Source organism: Myotis brandtii, unplaced genomic scaffold (genome assembly GCF_000412655.1).
Source record: "Myotis brandtii unplaced genomic scaffold, ASM41265v1 scaffold647, whole genome shotgun sequence".
NCBI lineage: Eukaryota > Metazoa > Chordata > Mammalia > Chiroptera > Vespertilionidae > Myotis > Myotis brandtii.
The window spans coordinates 339,814-358,390 of record NW_005370500.1 but is presented as its reverse complement, the minus strand read 5'-3'; the positions used below and the strand labels follow the sequence as shown (position 1 = coordinate 358,390).

Sequence of the window (18,577 nt, the reverse complement as noted above, 5' to 3'; positions counted from 1 at the left end):
CTGACTTTGATGTGGAGGTAGTGCACACACCATGCATGCAAGTTACCTGAGTGGGCTGGATACCTGGAGGAAGAGCCACAGCTGCCTGGGAGGATGTGCTGACGCCTCCAACTTTGCTCTGCCACAGTGGGAACCTTTCAAGTCCGCACCTTGTGGTTTCTCCTGCAGGAATGCCAGGTTTATGATGCATCTGTTCCCTTCACTGTTTTGATCTCCTCCCTGTGCCCCCACCCAGCTCAGGACCTTTCATTTCATGGCAGATTTAGTGAGGCCACTGGTTCCTAGCTGAGTGTGGTGACATGTGATACTGAAGGGTCTGTCTTCATGAGAGAGAGAGAAAGTGGACGGATGGTTCTGGTCCCAGGAGAAAAGCACCTCCCAGCGAACAAGTCTCGCAGATGTCATTGACTTGGCCTCTCCCTTCAAAGGCCTTTATTTGTTCCTCATTGACGATAATAAAGGAGAGCCCACCTGTTGCAATGCCCTCATCTGAAAGATGAAAACACGGAGGCCAGTGTTTTTGATCTCCTCCCTGTGCCCCCACCCAACTCAGGCCCTTTCATTATCCCAACACCAGAAACCTGCACAACATTATGATGTGTTCCCAACCAGACCATCAGCAGTGCCTCGTATCCCAGTAGTTAAGAGCTCAAATTTGGAGTCCAAATTTGCCTCTTGGCTCCATCACTTACTGTGGTACAATCTTGCACAAATGGCTCAACCTCTCCACGCCTCAGTTTCTTCATCTGTGAAATGGAGATAAAAATGTACACAGCTTAGGATTGTTAATGTAAATCTACTTCTGATCCTATCACTTCTTTATTCCGTGTTTATCTACTAATCCCAGGTTCCCCCCACCCCCACCCCGAAGGGCAGGACTCTGCCTGCCTTGTTCACAGCGGTGCCCTCAGTACCGAACATTTCCTCGCACAGGGTACATGGTGAGCAAGTACATGTGATAACAAAGGCCCTCGGCACAGTGCTTGGCACTGGCAGGCAGCCATCATTATGAACAGAGGAAGGCCATTATTGATGATGAAAAAGCAGGTTTTAAAACTACCCAATAACCAGGAACTGAAAAAATAAACTAGGTATTTTAGTGGGCCTGCCGTCGGTGGCTTTTCTGGGGCAAAGTCCCCAGGCCCCCGCCAGGCAGGACCAGGCCCCCACAAGCCTGGGAGCCAACTTGCTCCAGGAGATAAAAATGTATACAGCTTAGGACTGTTAATGTAAATCTACTTCTGATCCTATCACTTCTTTATTCCGTGTTTATCTACTAATCCCAGGTTCCCCCCACCCCCACCCCGAAGGGCAGGACTCTGCCTGCCTTGTTCACAGCGGTGCCCTCAGTACCGAACATTTCCTCGCACAGGGTACATGGTGAGCAAGTACATGTGATAACAGTAACAAAGCCCTCTGACAGCCCCAGAGACAGTGGTCTCTGCCCACTGTCCTCTCTCAAGGACGTCATCCCCCAGACAAAGGACTCCTTCCCTGGGGCTTCAAAATCCCTCTCCTGTGACCAGAGAGGGCAGGGAGAAAGGCGCAGGTCGCCCAGTGTGCAAGGGGTCTGACGGCAGGACTGCTAGATGGAATGCCCCAGGTCAGCTAAATTTGAATTTCAGAACAATACATTATCTGTAAAAGTATGTCCCGGAGCCCAGCCCGTGTGGCTCAGTGTTTGAGCGTCCATCCATGACTCAGGAGGTCCCGATTCCATTCCCCGTCAGGGCACATGTCCCGGTTGTGGACTCAGTCCCCAGTGGGGGGCTTGCAAGAGGCAGCCATCAATGATTCTCTCTCATCACTGATGTTTTTACTTTTCTCTACCTCTCCCTTCCTCTCTTTGAAAGCAATAAAAACATTTTTTTTAAATAAAAAGCATGTCCTAGACTCTAGTGATGGCGAACCTATGACACACGTGTCAGAGGTGACATGCGAACTCATTTTTTTGGTTGATTTTTCTTTGTTAAATGGCATTTAAATATATAAAATAAATATCAAAAATATGTCTTTGTTTTACTATGGTTGCAAATATCAAAAAATGTCTATATGTGACACGGCACCAGAGTTAAGTTAGGGTTTTTCAAAATGCTGACACGCCGAGATCAAAAGGTTCGCCATCACTGTCCTAGAGATTACATGAGATCTAGTTACCCTAAAAAAAAGAAAAAGCAAAGTATTTGGTGTTGATCTGGGATTCGAAATTATCTGAATGTCCTGTATTTTAATTTGCTAAACGTTGACCCAGGCCTGCCTGCACTTGGGGACCTCACCTGCAAACCTGCCCTGGGCGCCCTAACCAGTTTGGCTCCGTGGATAGAGCGTTGGCCTGAGGACTGACGGGCCCAGGTTCGATTCCCGTCAAGGGCATGTACCTTGGTTTTCGGCACATCCCTAGTGGGGAGTGTGCAGGAGGCAGCTAATCGATGTTTCTCTCTCATCAATGTTTCTAACTCTCTATCCCTCTCCCTTCCTCTCTGTAAAAAAATAAAATATATTAAAAACAACAACAACAACAACAAAAACCTGCCCTGGGCCCAGGAGAAGCCTTCCGGGTGGTCAGGAGACAACAGAGAGAGGCTGGGTGCACCGGGCTCTGCAAGCCCGCGCTTCCTACATCGGCGTCCTGAGGGCAGGAACTTGGTTTGCTCTGTGCACAGCTGAGCCCGGTGCCTCGCACTGCATCTGCCACACAGCTGGGCTGCCATAACTATGTGCTATAATGACAAATCTCTGGTACTATTTCCCTAAACAGGCCAACAAAACAACAAAAACCCACACAACGATTTCAATGAAATCTAGGTCCAACATCCCGAGCAGACCTTGCTGGTTCCCGCTGCTGGCCGGACGGCGCTCCAGGAAGGACCCAACACTCCCCACCTCAGGGTGTGGCCCGGCCTGACTGTCCTGCGGGCGGGCACACGCCACTCAAAGGCGGGTGCTATGCGCATGCGCCCGTACAGCCCGCCTGGGGGCATAAAGTGTGCGCATGTGCAGGAGGCCTCGACCGGAAAGCGCAGGAAAGGGCCAGCCCCACGCGCGCGCGCGCTTCCCACGCAGGGAGGAGCCATTTGAGGGCCAGTTGGGGCTTTTCATTGGCGTCCGTCTCCATGGCCTTTGCGCCCATGGGGCCGGAGGCCTCATTTTTCGAGGTTTTGGACCAGCACAGGGCTTCCCTGCTGGCCGCCCTGAAGAGAGGTGGCGGGGAGCCCGCAGGCAGGGGGACACACCTGGCCTCCAGGTACAAGGGTTCTGCTGGGGCGCATGCACCGGAGACGTGGAAAGCGGGAAGGTTCCATGGCTGCCGGGGGCGCGAGGTGCTCTGTAGGGAAATGCCCCGTTCCACCTTCCGGTCTTTCCTGTTTAGGCCAAAGGCTGCCTCTCGGGTATTGAGGCCACAGGGCAGGGGGGGGCACGGGAGGGGGGCCTTGGCCTGGGGCCAGCCCAGAACCCCCGAGAAGGTGCCTTCCTTAGCGCTCCTTCCCTTTTCAGCTTTTAATTCTTATTTTGAACTCCCAAAGCCTAGTGACCACGCCCCCCGGGCCTTCTAGAATGTTCCCACTCCGGACCACTCTGGGAGCACCCCCACCGGGCTTCTGGGTCTCCCGAGATCCTCTGGGTCGGGAAGTTCAGGGCACAGTTAAGGAAGAAAACTTGGGGGGATAAAGATTTTCACCTCCGTTTTCAGGATTTTCTTTCTAAAAGCAAGTGAGAAAATAAATGTGGTGAATTCTCACTCTAAGTGTGTTTTATAAAAGTGAACAAGGAAGCCAACACGTTTTAAGTGTTTTATAGCAAAACGACAGTTTTCTTGGAAGTGAAGAAAGGGTACATATTTTAAATGATTTTAATATCAATAAAGCTCAGAGTGTGGTGCTGATAAGATCAATTAAAGCGATCCTGCAGCCACCCAACTTGGAATTAACTACAGAAAATATGTTTGTTATTGCCAACTTTTACTTCAAATGCGCTGTTGTTTTGCTTCCTTGATCTGCTTTTCTGGTTTATCAGCAGAGTTTTTCAGCCCAAGCAAATGGCTGGTGTTTTTTTGTTTTTTGTGGGGTTTTTTGGTAAGCCAAACCAACTATCAAAAAAAAAAAAACAACACCAAAACACACACACACACACACACACAAGAAAGAAAGAAAAGCCCACAAGCAAACCATTTTTTACATAAGGATTTAGTTTGAGGGAGAATTTATGAGGATGGGGGAAGTAGGGAGTGGAAGTCCCTTGTTTACATTTAAGATGTAATTTAATCTGATTATCTCAGAGTTGGTCACAGTATTGACCTGCAACTTTTTTTTCAAACTGGAAAAAATTAATGAGATATTTGAGTCAGTTTTTACCTGTCAAGATTAGAAAATATTAAATGTTTTAAAATTTGTTTTCTGATACTTGCATTTCCGAAGACAGCAAGTTCCTATAGAAATTAGAATTATCTACGTTTTGCCCATTGGCTAGATTTTATTTTCCATCCTAGGCAATATGCTAACTGTGCTTGTAACTGAACAGCGTTTTTTTGAAGCTGATGGTGTGTGAAATTAAAAGTCAGCTGACAGAAAACTGCTGTAAAGTTTGCTATAAAGTGGTGTAAGAGTTGCCAAGTCTTTTTGTAGTAGTGATTAAAACTTTTTTTTCTTCTTAGTATCACTGAAATTCAAATGGGCTGACCTAAGGCACGAGATCAATTAGGGAAATACGCTACAAAAAGAAGTGTTTCTTTTGAAATACTTTTGCACTGCAGTTTTGGGAAAAAATTTAAAATCAAAGTCAATATGACATCATTTTTAATTGAAACAGTATTATTTTAAGCCAGTGAATTTGTATTTAAGTAAGTTAACATGAAAAGTAGATTAAAATCCTATATAATAAAAGGCTAATATGGAAATTGTCCCCTCGACCAGATCTACTGGGAGTTCAACCAGAAGTTCAACCAGGGGGTGGGGCCGGCCAGCGGCCAAACGCCTGTGTCCCCTCCCCCCACCCCACCAGCCCAGCCCGAATGGCCCTGATCCGGCGGGCCGGCTGGACCCCACCGGAGCACGAATTTGTGCACCGGGCCTATAGTATAAGTTGTATTGTCTAGTCATTAATCTAAAAGTGAGATACTACTTCAGTAGGTAATTGAAAAGTAAAATTACAAGCAAATGAGTTTCTCTTAAGTAACCACTATAAGTAATGTTGTTGTTTTAATGCAGTACTGACATTAGAATTTAGTGAGAGATGTCATTATTGACATGGGTTACCTAGTCTTCAAAAACAACCAATGAAACAAAAAATGATTTCCATGTTGATCTGGGGAAATGTTACATATTGTAAAGGCGTAATTTAGAATTAAGATTGAATCATAGTGTGTTTATTGTTTCAGTTCTGAGGTTCTTGCATCTATAGAAAAGATTATCCAAGACGTAATCACAAGCTTGGCAAGAAACGAAGCACCTGCATTCACGATAGACAACAGATCAAGCTGGGAAAATATAAAGTGGGCATTTTGCATTTTAAAATTTGTAAATGTCATTATTTGAATTTATTGAAGTTAGAGGTCTAGTCAGATTTCATTTTTTTGTTGCTTTTACCATGCCAAAGAGGATATGAGGAAGTTTACAAAATACATACCATTTAGGCAGGTTATATAAATTAGAAGTAGGAGTGAAAGATAAGGCAAAAGGAAAATAATGCTAGGAAGAAAGAATGGAGCTCTGAAAGAGGTTAGAGTTCAAAATGCATATGATAAAGTCTTACAGTTCTGCTAAAAATAGGCTCCAAACTGAGATCTAAGCTTCCCAGCACTCGAAGGGGGCAATTCTCATCTATATTGAGAAAGTAAACCACTTGTGCAGGGGACCTACAACTAATCCTGATACGGAGACCAAAATAAATGTGTCCTCAACATAGAGCATGTTTCAAAGGCTCTTTCTCCCAACAGATCTTCCCCTGCTAAGGCATGTGTCCCAGTGGGTAAAATCAGCAAAGAGCTTTATTGAAATCCTGGAACCTAGATACATAGTTTGTTTTTTTGAGGTCCTCAGCCTGTAGAATCTTTCCACTAAGTAATGAAAAACACTACAAAAATAGTTATCAATGAGTTATAGAAACAGAATAAAAGTAATTTTGAGGCCCAGTGTCACTATTATTTTATAATTAATATAATTAATATAAAATGTAAGCTTTTGAATCATATTTTGCAGAGTAAGAAGCCCCCTGACAACCGGCCTATTTGCCTGATGCTTTCTGCCCCCTTTAGGACAGGCTTGGTAGTTCAATTTAACAACCTAATATAAGTCATTTCATTTAATGTAACTTTGGAGGTAAATCAGAAATTAAATACTTCAAAACTTATTAAATTGAGTAACATTATTAAATGAGTAAATTGTTAAAATTATCAAAACGCTAATAAAATTGTGAAATATTTGAAAGTAGTTCACATACAGTAAATGTCTTCCCAGGAAAGAAATTCACAGACACACACACATCGTAATCAAAGGTCTATAATTCATTTAGTTTAAACACTTTCTTTTAGTGTCTCTATATGTCACAAAACCAGTTACCCAATTATCACCTGGAATTATTTAAGCTTATAATCAGATTATCCTAAAGCTTTAGTGCTTACATTACAAAGAAATGTGGATTTAAATTATATGCAGACGAGACCATTAAGTGTATATTGTTTGGTATTCGGAAATTAATTCTTTTTATCCCCTTGCTTTAAACAAAATGACAGATTTGAAGATTCTGTGGGTCTTCACATGGTATCTCATTGTACCACAAGAAAAATCAAAAGTGATTCACTAAAATCAGTTAAAAATTTTGGTAAGTTAATCTTTCTTAGCTTTTAGGATTAAACGGATTTGGTTATCTTAAGGATTTTCATTATTCCTAGTTAAATAATTTTACTTCTTTCATAGACCACCCTTGTACTTGAAATAAATGTATAGAATTTTGCATTGTCATTAACCATGGAAGTTAATTGTAATTCCAAAATATATTTTCAAGGTACATGACTCAGTGGAAAAGTATTCTCTCAGTTTTGCTGTTCATTGAGCAATTAATTTTATCTGATTCTTCAGGCAATTATATTCTGTATTTAACACTTCTGTTTTGGAAAGATTACTTTTTGTAATGTTATGGAAAGTAACTGGCAACAGTTAAATGTTTTGAATTAGTCAGAGAAATGATGAATAACTTGTTTATTGCATCTTTTTTTCCAGCTCTAATTCTTAAAATATTGTCCATGATTTATAAATTAGTGCAGAGCAACACTTATGCAACCAAAAGGTAAGTATACTTTCTGGTAAATTATTTTTTAAAATGCAATGTGAGACTTAAATTGACTTTCATTATATGTTTTGAAAAGTTACGTCAAACTAGAGTATAGGTAATAGATTACTTTGTTTATATGTGTGTTTCATCCAGTTAAAGCTTTCTTTAATGCTCCAATCCTTGTTATATTCAAAGAGAATATGGTTAATTAAAAAATGTTTTCAAAATTTCTATAGAGACATATATTACACTGACAGCCAGCTCTTTGGTAACCAGACTGTTGTGGACAGCATCATCAATGACATTTCCTGTATGTTAAAAGTGCCGAGGAGGTGTTTACATATAGTAAGTACCATTTAATACAAAACATCTTTTTTTAAAATATATTTTTATTGATTTCAGAGAAGAAGGGAGAGGGAGAGAGACAAAAAAACATCAATGATGAGAGAGAAGCATTGATTAGCTGCCTCCTGCATGCCCCCTACTGAGGATTGAGCCCCCAACCCAGGCATGTTCCCTGACCCAGAATCCAGCCATGACCTCCTGGTTCATAGGTTGACGCTCAACCACTGAGCCATACCAGCCGGACAAAGCATCTTATTTTAAGACAAAATGTTTGTATAAAAATTGTAATAAAAAATAAATGTGATCTGTGCCTTCTTTTGATAAATTTTGATACTGTATTTTTCTCACTATAAATTTAAATATCTAGTCTCAATGTTTTTCCTTGGATGAATGAACCAAAATAGATGAATTACCAAATGTTTTTCAATCCAGATACTCTGACATATTTTTCCTTTATCTCTTAAATTACAATCTGAGCTAAAAATACATATATTTTAGCAGGTGTACACGAGGAATGTGCATACTTTGAAGCATAAAATACAGTCATGAAAAAGTTTTCAAATATGTCTTTTTTTTTTTTTTTAGTTATCTACATCAAAGGGTTTAATTGCTGGCAATTTAGGGTATATAGAGGAAGATGGCACCAAAGTAAATTGTAGCTGTGCAACAGTAAGTATCCTTAATGTTTTCATATACTTTAACTCCCTTTCAGATCCCTAGTTTTAGAAATGTATTTTATTTCCTGCTTGTTATGTAATTTGGAGCTTAAGATTTTAAAATAAAACCAAAGGCCCTGGCTAGTGTTGCTCGCTTGGTGGTTAGAGTCTCAGCCCACAACACACCAAAGGTTCTAGGGTTTGATTCCAGTCAAGGGCACAGATTTGATCCCAGCCCTGGTTGGGGCACCTGCTGGAGGCAATCAATCCATGTGTCTGTTTCACATTGATGTTTCTCTCTCTTTCCCACTCGCTCCCTCCCTCTCCCTCTCCTTCTACCCCCTCCCCTCCTTCCCTCCCTCCCTTTTTTCTACTCTCTCTAAAAATCAATGGATAAAATATTCTTGGGTAAGGATTAACAAAACAAAAACAAAATAAAACTAAAGGGTGAATAGGTATATGAATAGGTATAGTTTTAAAATATGTCATTGAAATAAACGTACACATTTCTTTCAAAAAACGTACTGTTGTTTTCAGGTAGAGTGTGGCTTGACCCTTTTAGCATGGTTATTTAGGTAATCTTCATAAAGTTTTCTGGTTCTGAAATTAATTTATTTAAACCTAAACTATTTTGCTCGGCTCTGGTGCATACAAGGCCCGCAATACTAAACAAGCACAGCAGTTTGAAAGGGCCAGCTCACCAGTTTGGAAAGGAGGAAGCTGATGCCTATGAGAACCTGCGTAAGGAAGTCTTTCCTTCATCCATTTCTGCCCTTTAAGGCACATATCCCCAAAGTTTCCAAGAAATTCTGGAAAGTAGTTTGGGTCGTGTGTCTGTTTTCTTACTGAAGAATAAATCTGTTTCCTATTGTTTTCTTACTGAGATGTAAACTTCTGATGACAGATATATTTTTTAATGAAAATATTGGATTTTTGTGATAAATTTTAAAATGTAGTTATACTTTCTTTGTATCTAAAAAACTGTCTTGTTTTGTTAATGTAGGCTGTTGCTGTGCCATCTAATATTCAAGGAATTCGGAGTATCCTTTGAATGGGAAAACTATTTAAACTTCTAGAATGTTTATGCATTCGTTACTTTGGTAAATCAAGCTTTCTGATGTGTAACCAACAAGCTAGACCCTATAGTGGTCAAGATGAACACTCCATGGTCCCTTCTACAGGATTCTTTTAGGAACTCACCATTAGGAGGAGAGACAGACAACTATGTATATGAATAGATATGTTACATATTTCAAGGTAAAATAAAAATACTATACCTCTAGCTGCTGTTGAATTGATCTGTAGGCACCATTATTAGTTACTGGTTAAATGAAATACTCTTTCCTTAAATTTGCCTTAACTTCACAGATTTAATTACAAATGGGAAATTTCTACTAATTGTAGAAAAAGATGCAACATTTCAGCGACTGCTAGATGACAACTTTTGCAACAAAATGTCTCCATGCATCATGGTTACGGTATATTATATGACTTTACTACAATTCCAAGATTAGCATAGTACTTTGGTGATTGATAAGAGGGGTTTATGATGTCATCTATACAGCTTGGACAACATTCTCTTATCAGTATGATGCTACTTGACAAGGGCTACTTGTCTCAACTGTAATACAGTAACAGCGGAGCTTGGGGCAGGGTTGAATGGACAAGAGCTACTCCTCGTTTTCCTCATACAGGTTTGTGTACCAAGTGATTTCATCAAGTCAGTCAAAAGGAACCTGCTTTTTTAAAAAAGCTAAATGTTTAAAGAACACAGGAGACTACATTGAGTTAACACACAGGGAACTACCGACATCAGTTAGCAAAGGGTAGTAAACTTCCTGCTACAGGGTAATGTGGGAGGAGTTTGTAAAACTTGATGGATGATATGGGCTGGAGTAGGAAAGAAAGAGATTAGAATAAAGGAAGTTTGGGGTGTGGGTAGGTGGAATGATGACAGAATAACAAAATAGATCAGGTTCCCCTCTGCTGTCTGGCTTTCTCCTACTTTATAAAAACCTAGGTTTATAAAGGGAAAAAAAGCTCATCTATTCAAAATTATTCTGGCTTATTAGATTAACAATAATTGTGATGTTTGTGAGCTGTGTTTGTGGAAGCAAGGAGGAGAGCTGTCCTGGAGAGGAAGCAGGATGTCAGGCAGCTGTAGGGAGACTTGGGAGGCCTGGCCACACCCTAGGAGGCATCCTGACTTAGTGGCATCCAAACAGAAGGTTTGGGATTGGTGAGAAAGGAAATGATGAGGGTTCTTGTGGCAGCGTCATCAACTAGATCAGTGGTTCTCAACCTTCTGGCCCTTTAAATACAGTTCCTCATGTTGTGACCCAACCATAAAATTATTTTCGTTGCTACTTCATAACTGTAATGTTGCTACTGTTAAGAATCGTAATGTAAATATCTGATATGCAGAATGGTCTTAGGCGACCCCTGTGAAAGGGTCATTCGACCGCCAAAGGGGTCACGACCCACAGGTTGAGAACCACTGAACTAGATGGAGAGGGAGAGCTCTGGAGTCAGGGAGCCTGTCAGGAGGCCGTCAGGAGTAAGATATGGTTAAGGAGAAAGGACTGAAACAAAGGGCATTTCTAAGGCCAATTCCAAAGGACTTGGTGACCACAGGATAGAGGAATGAGTCAAGGTGACCCTTATGTGATGTATGGAAGCCCATTATCAATAGACAGCCACAGGACAAGTGGCAGGAAGGCTCAGTTCTTTGTGGAAGAAAAATTTTGAGTGTAGTTTTAGAAATAGGAGATGATAGGGAATCCTAGTGGTACCTAGTTGGAAGTGGAGATGGAAAATGCAGACTAGGACCTCATAAACAATAGAGGTTGTATTTAAACCCTGGGAGTGATCTCTTGCTAGGGGTGTTCTGTGGTGCACTCTTTGGCCCCGTCCCCTTCCCCTTTCACACCTCGCTGGGCTGACTGGAAGCCAATCCACTGCAGACAAAGAAAGCTGAAGTGGCCTGGGTCCCCGTTCACATCTGGTTCTACTGCTTAGGAGGTGCACGGAAAGCACGGCTCTGTCACATCTGGGTTGAAAAGATAATATAATAGCGGTTGTAGAGCTTACAAGGACTAGAATGTATGTGCCCAGGTAACACCCACAGGTGGACCCATAGTGGTTGCCTTTGAAGAGGGGAACTGAAATGGGCGGTCAGGCTAGGAAGGGGTCATTTTTCACTGGATGCCCTTTGGTACTCTTTGACTTCACCACCACACACCTATGTTATCTTTTCCCAAAGAAAAGAATAAAAATACGCTACTATCTACTAAGTGATCTACTGAGCACTTTACATAGAGTCCACTTTCGCTATTTGTCACATAGCAACTTGTAAAGTCTCTCAGCCACTCTGTGAAGTAGGTATTCTAGTCATCCCCATTTTAATATCAGGTCACTGGGATACAGGAGGGTATTCACCACAAGGGTATGGCTGGTTAAAACCAGGACTCGGATTCCGACAGTCCATCTCCACGTTGATATAGTGCAGCAACTCTGTGTGGCAGGCATGTTTACCCAGATTTTATAAATAAAGCCACAGCTCAATGAAACGTAAGAAACTGGCCCGATGTCACCCACCAATGAATGGCAGAGGGAATTCAAACTCAAAGCTGTCCAATGGGAAGCCCATCCTAATATCTCTCTACTTGCTTCCTTCTCTGACCCCTTTGGTTTCCTGCTTTTCTCTCTTAACACTATTGTAATGCTTAGTAAGCTACTTTCCTACAATATTTAATAACTTCATAATAATATTCCACCACTTAGGTTTATTAAATCCTAAAGTTTAGACAGGTTCTCTTCTAAGTGCTTTATAGTTGCTAAATTTCTATAACCTTGTAAGGTGTTACAGAGCCCTAAGCCGCAGAGGTTTGAGGACTTATTCAGGTTCATACTACAAAGTGGCAGAGCCGAGATGCCAGCCCAGGCTGCTGGCCCCGCACCTGGTACATATATCACCACTGTGCAATGCTGCCTCTCCATGTCCCTGTTGTTAGATATTTTGGGTATTTATAGTATTTTTGTCATTTTAAATTACACTGCAGTGAACACCATCAGGTATGCAGAATTTTCATTATTCCTGTTTCTACTGAAATATTTCCCAGGACTGGAGTAACTGAATCAAAGGTATGAATGTAGATGGGCTTTTTCACCCTGTTGTACATATTGTGCATTTTTCACAGTCAACACTAGTCTTCCACCATCTGAAATTTAAGGTGAGGAATCTAACTTTTACATGATTGGTAAGATAAGGATATTGTTTTATAGATTTCATTCGACTGTAATTAAAATGCATAATTTTTATCTTGCTTTTAGGGGAAGGGAGTGCCTGATCTGAACACCAGACTTTTAGTCAAGAAGCTGTGGGACACATTTCACATCCCCATCTTCACTCTTGTAGATGCTGATCCACACGGTGATTTATCGTTTATATTTGAAACAGAATTAAATCATTTCTAGTTTTGTGTTGTTTTGCTTTTAGAACACTTCCATAAATATTTTTAAAGAATATGATCATTAGGTTAAACTTAATGACTGTTATCATTTGAGGTGATGTATTGCTATTTTAGCCATATTAAACTGAACAATAAATTCTTCTTTGGTAATGTCCACAAAAATAAAATTTTCAGATGTTAGACATAATTTGAGAGTGCAAATTATCTAACCTATAATAGACAAGAAGTCTAATTTTAAAGTTAACTCTCTTTTAACAGGCATAGAAATAATGTGCATTTATAAGTACGGATCTATGGTAAGTAGAGAAAAGTTGCTGTTTTATTTTCACTATTAAGGTATTTTATATTCATCGGGGTTATTTCTGCATTTACTTATCAGCCCTAGTAAGTGGCGGTCCCTCACTAGTTTCCAGGGGAGCTACTGTCCTGGTCTAGGGCCAGTCTGTTTCTGTGGCTGTGATTCCAGCTTCCAGCATGACCAGTGCAACCACAGATGACAGAGTGTGATTAGCTGTGGACAGGAGGCATTACTATCCACTCTCCTGGCTGCTGAAGTAACCTTGGGCCTCAGGGTAACATTGTCTGATCGCAAAAAATACTCTCAACATTATATGTAGCCTTGAATTCTGACCTGGCCAATTCCCTTTCCCCCACCATACGGACCAATTTCACCACTAGAGTCTGCAACTATCATACACCAGTGGTTTTCAAATTGTGGCCCTGGACCACACTAGTGAATCATCAGTGTCATTTGGGAACTTGTTAGAAATGCAAATCTCAGCCCCTCTCCAGACCTACTGAATCCGTGTCTCTGGGGGTGGCCCCTCCAAGTGGTTCTGATGCATAGTCAAGTTTGGGAGCAACTGGGGTACTCCGTGAGTGTCGTGTCCCTGACGTCTATGTCTAGAGCAGATGAAAAGGATGTGGGAGCAAGGTGTTGAGATATGAAATCAGAGTAATACAGTAATAAGTGCAGGTCAGGGGGATCCCTTTGTAGCTTTACTTTATAGAAAATCAATCCAGAAATACTACAAAGCAGTTTGGAACTCTTCAGCGAAGCTTCGGTGGTTTTCTCACTTCTGCGGGCTCTGAGGAGTGAAGCCTTTAGTATTTGTTATTGCTAAGTAAAAAATTTGGCTGCAAAAACGAGTATGCTAGTTCTCTGAAATTTAGCTTTACCTAATGCACTTTTGCTCTTTATTTTAGTCTATGTCTTTTGAAGCACATAATCTCACAGTCCCAGCTATTAGATGGCTTGGTCTCCTCCCTTCAGATATTAAAAGGTTAGATGGGTTAGTAAAACTGGGATCTTTAAAATAATGACTCATTGTAATATGTCACAATAAGCATCAAAAGTCACACTACAAGGGAAAAGTCCTTAATGCCTTTTATTTACATTGTTCACTGTGACTAAGTACTATATAATTATGAATTAAATTCATCAGTGTTTCTGTTTCAACAACTAAACTGCCTAAATGAATTTGGTTAATTGAACCTTCAGCTAGCTAGAAAACATTTTTTGTTTTGCCTTTACTATTAAAATATTTTGAAATTTATTATACTTGGAAAGCTTAAGACATTGAATCTGGTTAAATAGTCATCACTGACAACATCATTTGACATGAATCAGTTTTATCATAGATTTAAATTTTTAATGTCATAAAATATTTCAATTTTAGAATTCATACAGTTTGAGAACCTCGTTTATCATGTCTAATATATACATTCATTATAGAAAAAATATTCACTAACAAGATAAAAATCACCTACAAGTGAACAGCTTTACCCTTGTAGATTATTTTCTGTGCATAATTATAGCTTTTCACAAAAATGGACTCATACTCTAATATTATCTTGTAATCTCCTTTTCTCACACAACATGCTAAGATCACTTTTCCCTATCAATAAATACATTTCTCTTCTCCAGCCTCAGTTTAATGTCTTATATTACTGAGTTCACATTCTAGATGTGCTTGCTCAGCCAATCCCTCAAAGTCAGAGGTTTGGGTTGTTTCCAAATCTCTTCTGATAGCGCTTTGATGGACCCTCTTGTAACTGAATCTTTGCCTCCAGCTTTAATGAGTCCCATAGGCTGAATTCCCAGGAAGGCTGGGTCAAAGGGTATGCACACTTTCCAGGCTTTGACTGCCCTCGGGATGGGTTAATGATTTTGCTTTCCCTGGAGAGTAAAAACCCACCTGTCCCTCAGCATAAGACAATCACTTATTCATTTCTGCTAGTGAGATATTTTAAAATATTTAATTGTTACTATAATTGGCCAGTGAGAATGAACTTTAACATGTGGATTGGATTTCCTTAAACAGTGAGTGAACTTTGGTAATGGGCACTTGTTTTCTAAATATGGAATATGAACAGGTTTTGGGTGATTGCCACTTGTTATAAAACAAGGGCACAAGAGAAAACATTTAATTTTTGATCTTTGAATATTTACACTCTAGTGAATCAAAGTTCTGTTCAGTTTAGTGTAATATGTCATGGTCCAAATCCCTTAGGAAGGAGATGTATTTGTATGGATGTTATTTCTAACACAAATTTAGGACAAATGATCTGATAAGTATTAAGGTGGAGTGCTTGGAGAAAAACTTGCTGTGACTCATAATTCCTTTAGTGCCGTCAAAAGTCACTCCAAGTAAATGTACAATCAGAGATAAAAACAGTGTAGTAGCTACACAAACATGGCTTCAAGGGAAATCCTCTAGGCCTTCTTTCAATCAAATTGTCACCCTTTCCATGAGCTGCCACTGGCAAGTGGTCATAATTATGGGGACATTGAAAAAGACTGGAGCTCTCCCAGGAAATCCAGGATTTATGACTTCAAAAGTAGTCCACACCGTAAATCCAGACCTCTCATGGTCTATTTTTTAAACACATAGCAAGATAAAATTGTATTTTACTTTTTTTAATTTAAAACTAGGTAGGTGTGCGTGTTTGTGTGTGCATACATTGCACATAAGTGAAAAATGATTAACTTCCATGGACCAGAAAATTCTCAGTGATTACAAAGAATCAAGTACTCAGTAGAAACTAAAATCCCACAGTGAATCTCACTGTGGCACACATATTACACCTCACTGCTCAAAACTGTGGAGCTCTGGAGCTGCCTTGGTGTGCATATATGTGATGTTAGTGCTATCATCATTTCTTGTTTGTTTTAATATTTTTATTTATTTTAGAGAGAAAGGGAGAGAAAGATAAAAACATCAATGATGAGAGAGAATCATTGATCGGCTGCCTCTTGCATGCCCCACACTGGGGACCTAGCCTGCAACCAGGCACGTGCCCTGACCAGAAATTGAACTGTGACCTCCTGGTTCACAGGTTGACACTCAACCACTGAGCCACCACAGCCAGGCTGTTTGTTTTTTTGTTCCTCACCTGATGAGGATATTTTTTCCACTGATTTTTTTAGAGTGGAAGGGAATGGGGGGGGAAACAAACAAAAAACAAAAAAAAAGAAAGAAAGAAAGAAAGAAAGAAAGAAAGAAAGAAAGAAAGAGAGAAAGAGAAAGAAAGAAACATCAGTGTGTCTGAGAGACACATCCATTGATTGCCTCCCACATGCACCCTTACTGGAACCAGGGATCAAACCTGCAACCCAATTATGTGCCCTGGACTGGCAATCTAACCCTCAACCCTTCAGTGCTCGGGCCATGCTCTAACCACTGAGACCATACCACCCAGGGCATCATTTGTTTTATAACCAATGTTTGTCTTCCTATCATCCTGTGAGTATGGCATGAAGAAAACCAACAACTTAGAACAGACTTCCACTGTGAACTTGATCACTTCTTGGTGTAGGACATGCCAGAACCCCAAAATTCCGGACTTAAAGGGTGTATCTGTATTAATTTTCTTATCCATAATTTCTGAATTTTTTGGAATTGTACAGTAAATATGAATGAAACATGACCTTCAAGTGATAGGAATACTATTTTTTACTAATTTTTTTCATCTGTTTTTTTCTAGGTTAAATATACCTAAAGATACTTTAATTCCATTGACAAAACGGGACCAAATGAAACTTGACAGTATCCTGAAGAGACCTTATGTTACTTGCCAACCATTTTGGAGAAAAGAAGTATGTTGTTGTTGTTTTTAAATTCGAGTGCTTTATGTTTGATTGCCTTTTACTATAGTAGCAGTCATTCACACAATATTTTGAAAACATCCTCCTTGAAATCTATGTAACCAACAACTAAGGTGGGTATTGTTTGATAATACATGATTGTTGAAACATCAAATCATGGATGCTAATAGATAAGATCACCTGGGTGGAGCTGGTCTATTTTTATCCTCATCATAGTTATGTACCCATTGTCTATGGCTGTATCATAGTTTATGAAAGGAAAAAAGAAGAGAAAGTAGTTAGAAAGACGCCAGACTTTTCCTGGTTATTGAAGGCATCCATACTGGTTAATCCCTTCATATTATTAGTTGTTGCAGCTCTAGAATATTCTGGCTGACTCTAAAGACTATTGTCCATGGTTTTGGAGAATAAAACAAGTCTAGATTTACCACTTTGTTGAGTTGCCAGAACTGTAGCAAAGAACTCTGGTATGACTATATTTTACTTTTATTGACAGATGGAAATAATGGCAGACTCTAAAATGAAGGCAGAAATTCAAGCTTTGACCTTCCTATCATCAGATTATCTTTCCAGAGTATACTTACCTAACAAATTAAAATTTGGAGGGTGGATATAAAAATGTATCAGAATATATCTTACAATTTCAAGAGGATTCTAAGTTTTTTTCAGTAGAATACTGTTGTGGGAAAAAAACATTATTTTTCTTTTTTAAAAAAATCTTTATTGTTTGAGAGTATTACAGATGTCCCTTTTTTCCCCCCATTACCCCCCTCCACCAGGTTCCCACCCCGCCCCAAGCCTTCACCACTCTATTGTCTGTGTCCATAGGTAATGCATATATGCAGATAAGTTCTTTGGTTATGCTCTTCCTACACCCCCTTCCTTCTGAGATTCGTCAGTCTGTTCCATGTTTCCATGCTTCTGATTCTATTTTACTCACAGTTTACCTTGTTCTCTCTCTTCTCCTTCTGGCACCCCCATAATACGAGATATTTTGTTCATTAGATGTTTTGTTCATTTATTTTGATTTTTAGATTCAATTGTTGATAGATATGTATTCATTGCCATTTTATTGTTCATATTTTTCCTCCTCCTCCTCCTCCTCCTCCTCCTCCTCCTTCTCCTTCTCCTTCCCTCTTCCTCTTCCTCCTCCACCTCTTCTTCCTCCTCCTCCTTTCTCCTTCTCCTCCTCCTTCTCATATAATACTGGTTTGGTGGTAATAAACTCCTCTAGCTTTTTCTTGTCTGTGAAGCTCTTTATCTGACCTTCAATTCTAATTGATAGCTTTGCTGGGTAGAATAATCTTGGTTGTAGGTCCTTGCTGTTCATTACTTTGAATATTTCTTGCCACTCCCTTCTGGCCTGCAAAGTTTCTGTTGAGAAATCAGCTGATGGTCATATGGGCACTCCTTTGTAGGTAACTAACTGCTTTTCTCTTGCTGCTTTTAAGATTCTCTCTTTGTCTTTAACCCTTTGCATTTTAATTATGATGTGTCTTGGTGTGGACCTCTTTTGGGTTCCTTTTGTTTGGGACTCTGCAATTCCTGGACTTGTAAATCTATTTCTTTCACCAGGTAGGGGAAGTTTTCTGTCATTATTTCTTCAAATAGGTTTTCAATATCTTGTTCTCTCTCTTCTCCTTCTGGCACCCCCATAATGTGAGTGTTGGTACACTTGAAGTTGTCCCAGAGGCTCCTTACACTTTCTTCATATTTTTGGATTCTTTTTT

General features: G+C 40.1%; 1 protein-coding gene across 2 annotated transcripts; it reads left to right on the top strand.

The window, feature by feature from the left end:
• The first annotated feature begins 3,085 nt into the window (after window positions 1-3,085).
• SPO11 (SPO11 meiotic protein covalently bound to DSB) lies at window positions 3,086-17,547 on the top strand. 2 transcript variants are annotated; one of them, XM_005880680.2, is made up of 13 exons: window positions 3,107-3,244; window positions 5,375-5,488; window positions 6,728-6,816; window positions 7,215-7,281; window positions 7,503-7,611; window positions 8,197-8,280; window positions 9,271-9,307; window positions 9,636-9,745; window positions 12,600-12,699; window positions 12,998-13,035; window positions 13,946-14,022; window positions 16,727-16,838; window positions 17,344-17,547. In XM_005880680.2, the coding sequence occupies exons 1-13, from the start codon at window positions 3,114-3,116 to the stop codon at window positions 17,461-17,463; spliced, it is 1,188 nt and encodes a 395-aa protein (XP_005880742.1). In that variant the 5' UTR covers window positions 3,107-3,113; the 3' UTR covers window positions 17,464-17,547. The 2 variants fall into 2 exon arrangements, with proteins under 2 accessions (XP_005880743.1, XP_005880742.1); XM_005880681.2 differs by lacking the exon at window positions 5,375-5,488 and having other exon boundaries at window positions 3,086-3,244.
• The last annotated feature ends 1,030 nt before the right edge of the window (window positions 17,548-18,577 follow it).

What these genes read in the sequence shown, in the direction of transcription:
- SPO11 (XM_005880680.2), top strand. Translation starts at nt 3,114, where the DNA reads ATGGCCTTTGCGCCCATGGGGCCGGAGGCCTCATTTTTCGAGGTTTTG. An exon ending in TCAAGCTGGGAAAATATAAA is followed by an intron (nt 5,489 to 6,727) that starts GTGGGCATTTTG and finishes ACAAAATGACAG; the next exon opens with ATTTGAAGATTCTGTGGGTC. An exon ending in TAAATTGTAGCTGTGCAACA is followed by an intron (nt 8,281 to 9,270) that starts GTAAGTATCCTT and finishes TTGTTAATGTAG; the next exon opens with GCTGTTGCTGTGCCATCTAA.